Genomic DNA, 14,026 nt, shown 5'->3' with positions numbered 1-14,026 from the left:
GCTGATACATAAATTTCCTGCAAATAAAACAACTATAAACAATGGAAGCCAGCAGAATTAAAATCACTTTTGTTAACAAAAGTGCCAGATATATGAAATGAGCTTTCTACCATCATGCACCTGAGTAACCATTACAGAGAAATGATCTCGAGTATGGAAAAAAACGTTCAGAAAGTTTTCTGAGCATAGTTTTATGGGCTTCGTTCTGGGTAAACCAGGCTAAGTTCCCAGTGGCTTCAATTAGAATTAGAATCTTCTTGAGTAACAACATCAACAGAGAACAGGACTCATATCTTTTTAATATCTAAGGATATTAAAGACATTAAATTGCCTTTGTATCAAACATTGATAGGACTTGTTATTTTAGTAGCCCTAGTGCTAAAACACAACTATGAAGCCTCAGTGCTCACAGAACTGATTGGTTATGCTCACTGTGGTTGGTTATACATACACGTATATGTATATAACTGTGTGAGCAGTTGTTTTAATCAGTCTTCCAGTACTAAGCAGATTTCTGATAGTCCATGACCTGAAAGACAGAATCCTTTGGTTTTGTCTCCTTGTAATTACAAGGGAAAGAGAAACAGATAATGGTCTGATGCCAGATGCATCTTTTGTTGAACGTCCTGTTACCCCACTTCTCTTCAGCTCCTTGAGGAAGCTCGGAAAAGGTTGCCTGATCCCCTCCAATTGCAACAGCCTCCCCAGGCACATACCTAGCTCAAAAAAGGAACGATCTGGACACCTCGCACAACCCTCACGCAACACAGGCACGAGCAGTTGTTGTGACTGTGGTGAAGACTCGAGGCTGGAGAGAAGTGGTACTGCAACCCAGGGTGAGTCACAGGGGAAGAAGTGAATAGCAGTGACCAAGATGAGAAAGGTAAATATTTGGTGGGTTTTAGCAAATGCTACAGTTGCCTGATATTTGAGCCATAGAAGCACAACAGAGCTTTTATTTTTCTTATTTGAGCACTGTCAGGTCCAGAATTGCCTATAGTTAAACACATCAGCACAACTAGAATATACTACAAAACAGAATCACAGAATCACAGAATCACTGAGGTTGGAAGGGACCTCTGGAGATCATCTAGTCCAACCCCCCTGCTCAAGCAGGGTCACCTAGAGCACATTGCACAGGATTGCATCCAGGCGGGTTTTGAATATCTCCAGAGAAGGAGACTCCACCACCTCTCGGGGCAACCTGTTCCAGTGCTCTGTCACCCTCACAGTGAAAAAGTTTTTCCTCATGTTAAGATGGAAGTGTCTGTGTTTCAGTTTGTGCCCGTTGCCTCGCGTCCTGTCGCTCGGCACCACTGAAAAGAGTCTGGCCCCATCCTCTCGACACCCTCCCTTCAGATACTTGTACACATTGATAAGATCTCCTCTCAGCCTTCTCTTCTCCAAACCATATACAATTTCTGGGATGTCAGGATGTCACTGTTATCTTCTCTACGGTTTCAACTTCTAAATTCATGTTGAAGGTTGACTAATAAAATTTAACTCTCTCACTTTCAAAAAAATTCAAAATGAGTGCCACACCAGCACTATCAGATAAATTCGACTGAAAAACAAAACACAATTTCAACTCCCACCCCCACCACATCTGATTAATCTTCCTCAACACCTCCTTTTCTCTCTCACTGGCAAAAAATGGAAGTGTCGTCTTTAAGCATGTTTACACTTATTTCCTAACACATTTGAATACAATCTAGATGGTTTATTCATTTATTATCCCATTTCATTTGTCTTTTATTACTAGGTATAGTTGATTATACATATGAATTGCTAATACTTACAATTATCAGCTCAGATATATGAATTGATTATTTTTAGGTATTTCCCTAGTACATTGCCTACAGATTGCTGCTGCCATGGCTTAGAAGGCTGAGTTATCATAGCTCACATCTCAGAGGAGCAGCATAAATTACAGTTGCTACGACTTTCTGCTGCCTCTTTTCAAGCTAGCATGTGGGGTGTGGATAGCCAAATACGTTTTTAATGGTTCAGTTATCTACTGATTCTTAACCAGCACTTCATATACAGGCAGACAAATTAGACTCGATTCCTCTTCTTAGAATCTAAGGAAAGCTAATAACCTGAGTTGTGAAATGTCAGTGGGAAATTGCAGCTTATTTAAGAGAAGATGCTGATCTGTCACTTAGCAGTGTTTGTATGTCTAGTACTGTTCATCACAGAAGACTCAGAGTCCCTGGCTCATGGACAAATACATTAAATGTAATATTTTGTACATTACAGCAAGAAAGGAGGAGGATGAAGGATATTCTGTTGACTGTTATTTGTTCCTACTTTGAACAATAGGTGGGAAGATGCTCTTTTAGCTTATTATTTAGGGTTATAAAGCCCATAACCAACCAGCAACATAAAGACTATATAACCAGTCCATGGTTTGTTGCAGTGCTATGGTGGCTGAAATGGTGTAAACTCAGATTATATTTTCACATTGTTTTATTTCTATTCCATTTACTCACAAGATTTAGCTGTTCTTAATTAGCTGTCTCCCCTCTCCTTATATTAAATGCAGAAGTATAAGAATACAAAAGTACCAGGCACAAACTCCTATTACTAGTATCTGTCTTTCCACACCTGAAAGTGGAAATATGAAAATGCATAACATAAAGCATCTTGTGGCTGGCACAAGGAGAACTCCTTACTAAATATGTTTTTAAATTGTTTTTAAATTCGCAATCTTAAAGACCATAAAAAGCCAAAATAAGCCTCTAAACACAAGTGCTCAAGAATTGGAGGGTGCTGACTTGCAATTGAGCACAAAGAGAGGGGGAAAAAACCCTCTTTTTTATGGGCATATAAATGTACATAAATGTGGTATTTCTCATAATAAAAACATATATAGCACTATGTAACTAACAGAGTTATATACTGACAAAAAATTCTTCCTTTGTTCTCTTTATTCCCTCTTTGATTTTTCATTTCTTATACTTCCTCTTGGTCTTTATTCCCTGTTTCCTCCACAAGACTCCTAATAAACAGCAACACAAGTTTACTTGGGCAGATACATCTATGGCACCTAGAGGTTAGATGAAGGGTCCAATTTTATGTTCATTAATTTCTAGAGGAAGATTACCTTTACCTTCCCAAACAGCAAATTGAATCCTACTTAATCTCTAAAAAACCCTGTTCGCTTCTATCTGCAGGCAGAATGTAATTTTGAAAGTAATTTGGACAATGACTTTGGAGTTAACATCTCCTCTCGGTGAAGAGCACTGCAGGATCATCAATGATTGTCACTGCGTGAGCTGGGACTGTTACTGTGACGCATTATATTAAATGCAATTCTGGTCATATTTTTGCCCTAATGAAAATGGAGGGCTGCTTTCCCAGACTGCAAACATTTCGTTTGCAACAAACACCACAGTGGAGAACTGATTTCCTTGAGCAAAACTCTAAGCTCTGCTTCCTCTTAAGTTTCTATTGTTTCTTTCATACTTCATTGACTACACTACCCAGCCTTGACATTGTTAGTGTATATTCTCCACTAATAATATCATATAACATCAGCTTTTTCTGTTCTTTTGGCAGTCAATTGAGAGAACCAAGTACTCTCCTGGGATTTTAATCTGCAGGCTGCCTATTTCAATTCCTTTTCTTTCCTCGCAAGAGATCTTTTTCCTCATCTCAGGTTTAAATGTAAGCTTCTTTTTACTCAAATTGTGTTCAGTTTTGTAGCAAATATGAAGGTTGTTTCATATGTTAGCTTCAGTGATGTCTTTCTTTGGCACCAGTCATAAGGACATTTTATCTGTCCAAAACCTGCAACACAATTTAAGCACTAAAAGTAACTACGCGGATACTCCGTACTACAGCCACAGCCTGATTCTGGCAAAAAACGTCTGCATCAGCCCAAAGTCTGTATCTGCAAAGTAACTCCACCCTGGGGCTCTCTCAACCCCCTCTATCTTACAGACCCATCAATTTTCTGCCCTTCCATACACAGTGTTTAGAAAGGACATGATAAATTAATGAATCTAAAAAGGATCAAATTTTATAATAGAACCACCTCTTCCTCTCCCCCCTCACACGTTTATGTGTATTCTGCATCGTTAATATGCCATGAGGTATTGGGACCAAGACATAAGCTGGATGCAAAAACGATCAGATATTAACACAAATAGGTTCACCTACAATTACGTTCAATAAAAACATACACGGAATATACATTTATACGCTTCTGGACATGATAAAATAACTGTCTTCATAGGTTAGGAAAAAAACTGCTCCTGAAAACAGGTTGTTCTATAAGTTCCTCTGAAGTATCTGCCATTGCCACTGTTGAAGCCAGACAGAGATTCACGTACCAATTTCAACAAAACAGTTTCTATAAGCACATACTAATATAATTAACTGTTTTCTTTCCATGGAGCTCTGAAAGATGTCCATGATGTTCATAAGTCTTGAAGAGAAACAGAAATGACTTTTTCAAGAAAAAAGTCTTCTTGCATTTTCTATTAAAGAATATTTTTCTTTAATGTATCCACTTTCTCATCTACTGAACTCATGACAAGAAAAACTACATATGCTTTATTGTTTAGTACATCTCTTTATCCATATGTAATATATCCAGATGTGACCATATCTGCTGTAATTGTGCTGTTTTCTGTCTATAGTTTCCTTGCCACATTTTGTTTTCATGTGAATGAAGATAATTACTTAATAATATTAGTAAATCTTACTTTTTAAAGATGAATTTAAACAAATTCAACCTGATTTTCATTAGTAATTCACTGCTCAGTTGTCTGGTTGTTTTCTATCTTCATTTTATTTTGTAAGTATCAGGAACAACACTGCCAGATTTTCACACTGGAAAGCTTTTAATGTGAGGTTATGTTTTATTTTCCTGTGCCTCTCAAAAAGATTCACGTTCCTTAAATTGCTCCGTATTTCACTGAGGCTTTAACAAGCCACTTTGCACTTTCTAAATGTTGTGACTGCAATTATTCTCACTTCTTCATCAGTTCTCAGAAGGGTTTTTACAATTTCAGTATGGAACCACTTCTGACAGGTTATTTTAACTTACTTAGATGCAGAGGCTTCATTCTCAAAACTGTCTTGTATTACCCAATAACAGCTTAAAGAAAACATTAAACATCTGTATGTTTCTGCTGCTAAATCAAGGAACACAGATTTTTTTTCCCACTGCAAGAAAAAAAAATGTGACATTAACAATTTGAAGCATGCTTTCACCGGCTGCAACACTTCCATATCATATTGTAGAAATAAAAGGTAAAATTCAGTAAGTAACTTCTGCCATGTTATTTCCTTCAGAGTGTTTTTAATAGTAAAGTTCTTTAATGTTTTCATCAAGTTGAATCAATTTGTATAAAATGAGGCAGCGTTTCAGCCCCTGAAGTGTAGAAGTTGTAAAGTTACCATAGACATAGTTTTGAAGCATACAGAGCCTGCTTTTGGGGTTAGCAAGCAGGTTTCAAAGTAGAGTTAGTCAAAGCAGAACAAATATTCCTTGATTTTGTAAAAATGCTGTACCCTGAGTTCCTACCTTCAGGCAGCAGTTGTAATTCTTAAGAGAAGGCTTAGGTAGGGTAATACACGACGGGAACGTCAACTCCCGCACTGTTGGTGGGTTCAACGGAAACTGTCCTTGCTGTGGTGAGCTCTCCGCAGTCTTTCTTGCTCTATTTGCTCTTCTTCCCTTCCCTATTCTAGTATTTCCTTCTCTTCCCAGCAGCTCAAATCAAGGTCAAAAGTGCCCGCTCTTTCTCACCTCTTACAATATTTGCACGATATCCTCTTTTCACAACATTTTCCACACAGCATCCATCCTATCACCACCAGCACTCCTACTGTGCCAAAGATCTGAACCTGAAAGTCTCCTACCTTCTCTGCCTCTCTCCTTTTCTTCGGCCCATCCCATCCCCTCCAGCCCCTGACATCCATGACTGACTACTCTGCTGGTCGTTCTCTCTGAAGGCTTCAGCCGGTCTCATGCTGCTGACCCTGGTCCAACCACTGGAAAGCAGGGTGCTGCCATTCCCCTGCCTGTTCCCACTATTTCTACCTCCTTCCCACCACTCTCTGTCTTTTGAGCAGTGCTGCACCTGACACGCCTCCTCTTTCTCTCCAACTTTATACTATCATCTGCTGTTCACCTACATGCTCGTCAGCACTCCTAAATCTCTTGACTGCACAGCTTGGCAACATCTATTTCTTTCCTCAAATATCCCCTGCCACAAGCAAGAACTTCAGCACCCATGTTAATGCCCCATCCTACCTTTTTATTTCACAGCTCCTCACTCTCAGCCTATTCACACAATAGCTGTGTCTTAACCCTCCCACTCGTACATTTAAACTGTAAAATATCTCTGGAAAATATCCTGTCAGATTTCTTTCATCCAGAATCACCTCTGCCCTTTCAGTTTTGCCCTCTTCCAATGCAGAAGACTTTACATTACTATGTAAGGACAAAATTATTTCCAGACACCTTTCCACTACCTTTGACTCATCCTCAAACTTTTTGACTCATGCTCTTTACTTTTTGTACAGGATTTTACACAATCTGTTTCTTTAAAAAATTAAGAAAATTAAAATAATCATCTTTCACCCCTTGAACCAACCATTCCATCTCTTTCCCACTTTTTCACCTCTCTTTTCTTTCTGTCCATTCACAGGGACTGAAATTTCTCACCATTCATTGTCAGTAGGAAACACAACAATTAATTCAGAGTTATAACCTAGGTCTTGCATTTGACGCAGATCCCATCAAGACCTCAAATCTAAGCAACTGAATAGGACTATTTATATCAGTGCTTGGGTATGCATAAAGATTTGCAGGAGCAGGACTAATGGCACAAACCAAAATTAATGACAATTCTTGGAGAGTGCGTGTGTGTATATGTATATATATATTTGGGTGTATATATAAAAATTGACTCAACTTCATAGAAAAGAATCTCTTACTCAGTTGCTCTGGTGTAACAGTCATATGACTGTTACAGAAGCAAAATTATCTTCTTGCTACTGAAAAGATACACAGTGAAGCTGGTCAGATACTGTATGCCTGAAAAATATGACAGGCTTCCAAGACTAGAGTGGATCTCCATTTGACACAGCTGCTCAGCCCCAAGGTCTGTAGAGTTTGGGGCTGTCACAGTGCATTGCTCAAGAAACTGATGCAACTTGCAAAGGAATGGCAGAGTTAAAGTTGCCTGTCTAGTACTTGGCATTACCTCATGGTTATTTTTAGAGCCCTTAGCTATTAAAACTGAACATTTTGTTTTCATTTTTCCATTTTGCAATGGAATTACATGTTACACTTGCTGAGACAACTGAATAGCATTTGATAGAGGCATTACCAATAAAATATTCATTTTTTCATTTATATTATGTCCAGGAATACAAACGAGTATAATTTCTTCATACTCTTCACCATTAATAGGGAAACCAGGGAGAAAAATTGAACACACCTTTCACATTCATTTAACTACAATAAAATACAAGGAGCTTGTCAAATAGAAAATATTTTGTTTCAATAAACACTGTCTGTTTGCTTTGGAAATATTGTTACATGCATCTCCAGCCATCTTATTCATATATTTATTTCTTTTCCAGTTTAGTAATTTTACAAAACAAATTTAAGGTACTGGTTCAATCACCATGTGACAAATTAATATTCTTTGAAAGAGCTTAGGTAGAACTATTAGAAAAAATAAATTAGCAAGAGTTAAAGCAAATGAAGAGGCATGTCAGCAAACTCCTAGACTCATAGTATGGGGTAAGAGTTTATTCATATTATGCCACAAAGTAGCTGGCACTCACCCTGGCTTATCTGATGGCACTTTATCTACATGGCTCTATTGAGCTCCATTTCTCTGCTTCTTTTCCCCTGCCTTGCATCCACCACTATGATCTACATCCATTTTTCAGCTCAGCAGCTGCCACCGCTTCCAAGAATCTCTGCAGGCTCAGTTATGGTAAAAACAGAAGTTTTTCTTGGCATCCACCAGTGGCATCTTTCACTCCTGTGCACCAGAGAGGTGAGGGCAGGCGCTAGCACCACTGGGCTGCTGAGCAGAGGCCTCGCGCTTGTCACTGCACCGGCTGCTTCCAGGGGCAACAGCAAGCACCGCCCGGTCCTAGGCACGAGCTGGCATCCGAGCGACAAGCAAAACTTCGTTTCCCAGCATCTTCCTAAAACTCCAAGAACTCCCCGGGGAACTGAGAGTCAAAAGGACATAAAACTACACCCACAGAGAGCACGGGCAAGGCAGGCAGCAAAAGCACGCTGGGTAGAGCCGAGGCGCTGCGACAGAGCTGTGCTGCAAAGGCCGGCTCACGCCATTCCCGCTGCAGTCTGCCTCTTACCCTGTTTTCACTCCCAACCTTTCATGAACGCTAAGTTCATACAAAAACTTAACCCATCTGTTTTTTCATGCCTCTTAAACTTGGGACGATTTTTGATTTGCCCACACCAGATACTGCTGCAAAGGGCTATCCTTGAAAGGACGTTGCTCCGAGAATGGAACCAAGTATTTTATGACAAAGGGGTTGCACCAGGATACAGGAAAGGAACAGATCCAATATAAGAAAGTTTTAGCATATACACTGCACACGCAGAAACATATTACTGGAATATTGCTGAAAGAAGAAATCGATATTGAAGGAATGCTAAAATCAATATAATCCATGCCTATATATTTTATTACACCTTTTAATTAATGGCCATATACTATTTTTGGCCAAAGTTCTGCTTGAATCAGTGCACCTGATGATGGCTTTTTAAAGCTTTTTCTTACTTTTTTAAACTTTTTTTTTTCATATATCACACTCATATTGCATCTCCTAGATGATGCAAAGGGCCCGGAAGCTGACCATACATGTCCAGAAAAAACTCTGGTGTCAGGCTGTAATCCTTTCTAGTATAACGGCTCTGCTTCTTTCACTCAGTTGTGCCCGTCCTTCAGTAGTATAAAGTCTAACTGGTTTCTTTATTGGAAGGGTGAGGGATAGGTGCTCAGAAGTAGTTTGAACTCTAATCATAGACAGCTGTCGCTGAGATACAGATTTCAGTTATCAGGAGTTCTGGGCAATTACACTACTTGTTACTATTCTACTTGGAAGGTCTTAAGAAAAAAAGACAGAAGCAATCTAGTATTTTATCATTATCTGATTCCCTATTTATTTTGAAAGTAAAATAGCACATTTACTAATTAGCATTAAAATAGAACAGAATTTTTAAAAGTCAAAATAACAGAATTCTTTGAATCTTAATTGATTATGTCAATTGAAATGAAACAACCTTAAAACAACTGATAAACTGAGAATCTTGCAACGTGAAATAATCAGTTATTGTATCTATAGCTGAGATTAAGCATAAAACACTGCTAACTAAAACTGCATGTACTATTCACTTTGTCTGCCAGTGGAGTTTTTTTCCAAATGAATTGATCTAAAATTAAAACTAATAATCATCAGGAAGGTAATCAGACTCTAATTTACAATGTCTGATCTGCCATTTTGGAAAAGTAACAGATGAGTTTTGATAAGCACATTCAATTATATAGAAGCACTACACAATCCCATTAATAACCCTATTAAGTTTAAAGACTAGCAAGGACAGAATGAATGTGAAAGGTATCAGAAATGCCATCTACTGCCTTGTGATACATAAATTTTCATATTTTCACCCTAAAATATTATAATGAAAAACCCTTATGAAAGCTTTGAATGCATTTCATAAAGCCAGACCCAACTGAGAGGCTCATGCAAAAATCAGGCTATTATGGAATATTACAAACAGAATTGGCAGTTTGGTCCCTGTATTGTAAATACAGAATTACTGACTGTGTTTATCAATGTTTATCTAACATTGCATGTAAAAAGATAGCCACGGGGCTCTATTCCCTGGTCACCGTTGATAATTTCCAGTCTAAACATTCAAAGAGTCATGCCCTTTTTCTGCTTAAGCCCTTACTGCATTTAGCTTAAATAGTTCTTCATTCCCAGTGCGTAGACTTGTAAATAGAGATGAATTCCATTGCAGGTGGAAAACTGTCGGAAATTAGCCTGCCAAACCCCAGTTTCCATCCCCTAGTGAAAGCCAAGAGCTGCAGAGTCAGCGACAGGAGCTCGTCACTGAGGGAGAAGCCACCGAAGAGGAAGCCAGCGCAAGGACCTCACAGCGGCGTTTGCCGTACGGCAGCGTGGAGACAGCACGGGGAGCACAGCAGCAGCTCACACCTAAACTGCGCTGCTTTACAGATACCTAAGGCGCCCTGTACACACGGGAGTAGCACCAGGCAGAGACAGGGAGGTATCCTGAGAAGAGAAGACGTGTGTCACTGTGGTGCCACAGCCTCCGCATGATGACTAGGATTCATTTCCTCTCCAGCCCAGATGCCGGTCAGCAGCAGCTTCAGCATCCCTTGCACTGCCTCCACCGATGTCGATACGTCAACGCCGTGCGTGCATCTTCAGACCAAAGGAAGCAACAGAAAAAGGTAACTTATCTTCTCGCTGGGAAATCAGAAAAGGGGTTGGTGCAGTGTAAGAGGTGGCTTAGACAAAGATGGCTTGATGGGGAGGTGCAGCCTCACCCCACACCGAGCAGCCGCACGTCTTTGTTACCACTGCACAGAAAGGAGCGGGGTGGAGCCCACCGGTGACAGCGAATTTGCCACACCGCTAGGGCAAAGAGGAGAACAGAGCACACTGGGGAACTTCAGAGGTTGCCATCAAGGACAGTCAGGATTTAAGGATTTTGTTTTTTAATCATTCAAAAAGTCACATAGTAACTTAAGCTCTTAAAGATGATGACTTTTAATATTAAAATTTGTAAAATCTGTGCACAGTGGGAACAGAGAAGAAATTTCTAAGAACTGCAACTTAAGATCTTCTCACTTATATAAATCTTTTATACTTCATTAACGATATACAAACCTGAGCTTAATGGGGGAAAAACGAATTACCGTTGGTACGAATTATCATCCCCTTTTGTCTCCTCTCTTAACATGATAAATCTTAAGCTATCTGACTATTCAAGTGTAAGAACCATTTGCACAAACTTCTCTGAGGTGCTTAAAATTTGAGTTTCATCAACCAAAAATGTATTCAGAAAAATTGTGGAAATATTTTTAAAATTACAATAAAGACTCATGCACAAATATAAATATCTACTTTTTCTTGAAATTATACGTGGAGTTAACAATCAAACTTTAATCCTACTGTTTAATATTCTCATACAACCCAGATATTTATCATGTCCTTACAAATTAATTCCTTCCAATAACCATCTCCTTGCACAAAGTCAACAGAATCAGAAAAAAAAATTTGAACACAAAATTAATTGTTTCCTGAACACCACACCAGAATCATTTCTTCCACTGAAAAATAAATACAGATTAAAACACAAAAACCACTGCATTGCCAAAAAAGAAACCTGAGTTAAAACTAAACAAACATACTCATTTTAAAAAAAGTTCTATCTTTGGCATTCACATTAAACAAAACCTCATTAACAAACTTCTCCAAACAAGGAGCATCTGCAGCTCTTAAAGACAATACATTACAAAGGGCTTGTACATGGCTTTTCATTCCTTTGCTTTCTGCATGGCAGTTAGAGAACATCAAATTTCAATGCAATAAGCAGAAAAAAAAGCTCTTCTGTAGCTTTTTAATGGATGGACGTAAAATCCAGCAGAAAACCTTCATTAGAACTCTTGCTGCGTGATCTCTACAGGGTGTTGTAGGCAGGTACCCATAATTAAATCCACATAAGAATACTCTTGTTAGGAAAGCTACTCACAGGTAGCAGGATGACTTTTTTGCAGGGTGACTACAACACACAACACTGGAAAACCACTGAATGCTATTATTTCCATGTACTTCCCAAAGTTTCCTAAAACAAAAACGCTTGCTTTTAGAGTCACTAGTAAATGCTTGTATTGAGAGTATGTAAAAAAATCTAATCTCCTGAAAATCAGACCTTGCTGTTTTAGAAATTAAGATGTCTAGCATTCCAAAGCCAAGAACCAAAACCACCTAGGCTTAAAATCTTATGGATTTGTAAGGGGAGTTCATAATTACAGCACTCTTCATGAATCTGGCTACGCCAGAAAGGAGCCACCCCTACAAACGCAAATTGAACGAAGTCAGATCGGTGTAATAACTGTATGTAGTAAAAGAGAGAAAAATCACAAACCTGAACCTAACTATTAAGATGGTTAAACTCTTTTCAGGTGAATCATGCATAGCATAATCAAGTAAAATGAAACTGTCCCTCAATCATTGCCTGGGCCCCAGAAGATCCCTCGCTCCCAATACGTTACACCACTGGATTCCAAGTGCCCACAAAAGCATTTCTAATGCCCAGACATCCTAATTCCAAATAGATTCCTAATGCATAAACATTAGAAAACAAAGAAATGCAAGACATTTCTGAGTATTACATGAACAAATAAATAAGCTCACCTGATTTTTATGGTGCATTTATTCCACTGAGAGGCAAAAGCAATGAACATTGGAAACATAAAGGATTTTTGATGAAAGAAGGGAGCTTTTCCCTAACCATAGGCTTTCATATCACTTCAAATCTTGAAAACAGCAGGCACAGGCCTTCTTTGGATTTACAGAGCAGTGACTCATATGCAATAGTCACAGGTTTAAGTGATTGAGGCCCCTGTTTTAAAAGCTATTTCAAGTAGATGCACTGCCTGCATTGAGTGTCATATATAATTGGGGCCTGAAGTGATGGACAGAATACAGGAAATTACGATTATTGAAGTTTAATTTATTAAATCAACAACAATGGAAAAAGCAAAGAAAAATTAGGTTGGGAAAAAGGGTAAAAATGCATGATCATCAAAATAGCATTGATAACTTCATTTTCTATTTTGAGCTTTATGATCACTTCTGTAGTCACATTTGAATACATTTATAATTAAAGCTGATTAATGGTTCATAGTAGAAAGTGAATAAAAATTTCAAATCTCATGATCCTTTAAATACTCTTCAAGAGAAACAGGCCTCTTCTTCCCCCTTTCTTTTTTAAATCTGTGATGGGGGTGCACAGATTTAAAATTCACCTTGCAGCATTGTACAAGCAGGGCTAAATTAACCTGTGAGCCAAAATCAGCAGGTTCCCTCCGGGACTAAAATATCTTCTCCTCTGTGGCAGGTCTATGCAGGGAGTTAATACACAGTAAGTTAAGATGTGAACACACACAGTGAATATGCTGGTCTGGACTAGCTTCCCTCATGAAAACTCTTCACACAACTGTCAGTGTGAAATGTAACTAAACTTCATTTTAAAACTGAGGGAGATCCATCGCTCTGTAAATTCAAATTGTTACTGAGCAGTAAGCGCCTCTTGTGGATAAATCCTCATTTTTTTTCCCATGCTCTACATTTAGAAAACAAAATAGGGAAACTGGAAAATCAACAAGGTCAAAGCATTCTGTACATCATCATGTAATTCTCCAGCTAAGACTACTGTACTCTCAATGACTCTGTTCTGCCGAATGATTATTATCAGAATAATTTCTAAAAATAGCATCAATTGCTAGATGCTGGGAGGAAAGAGAAGCATGTGTGATTACTGAAAAACAAGCTTGCAAAGAAGAACCTGTGTCTTCTGTGCTTATTTTGACAAGAGCCTTGAAGCATTTGACTCACTGAATTCCAGCTACCTACACAGACACCCCACTCATTTCAGATATTACGTTTAAAGGAAATGTTCCAAATTTTAACATGTTTTGTGAAAAACGGAATCTCTGTTTTCTTTATTCTAAACAGTCAGACCAAAGAATAAAAAGTATCCGTATGCCAAGCAACAGAAAAATAAGATTCCATGTTGCTACAGGAATGACAGATTCCAAGGATAAGAGTCACATCTCTCACACTGTACACATTGCACATTAAATATTAGGGGTAATTTGGATAAAATCTGGTATTGCTTTCCATGCCTGATAAATTCACAGACGGCATCTTTTCTGCAATGCTTAAACAGCACATATCTATACCAAAATAATTGCCC

The 14,026-nt window shown here is 38.6% G+C and overlaps 1 protein-coding gene across 5 annotated transcripts in view; it reads right to left on the bottom strand.

The window, feature by feature from the left end:
- Positions 1-14,026, bottom strand: part of CCSER1 (coiled-coil serine rich protein 1) — a 724,845-nt gene that overhangs the window by 383,897 nt on the left and 326,922 nt on the right. Inside the window, exon 7 of one of the 5 annotated variants that reach the window (XM_067297079.1) lies at positions 10,381-10,464. The exons of the other annotated variants lie outside the window; for them this stretch is intronic. Within the exon in view, the coding sequence (XP_067153180.1) occupies positions 10,447-10,464 (18 nt within the window). The 3' untranslated portion in view covers positions 10,381-10,446. Of the gene's footprint in view, positions 1-10,380; positions 10,465-14,026 lie in introns of those variants that run through there. 5 annotated transcript variants of the gene reach the window in all.

This window comes from Apteryx mantelli, chromosome 5, assembly GCF_036417845.1.
Source record: "Apteryx mantelli isolate bAptMan1 chromosome 5, bAptMan1.hap1, whole genome shotgun sequence".
Classification (NCBI taxonomy): domain Eukaryota; kingdom Metazoa; phylum Chordata; class Aves; order Apterygiformes; family Apterygidae; genus Apteryx; species Apteryx mantelli.
This window is presented reverse-complemented; position numbering and strand designations above follow the sequence as displayed.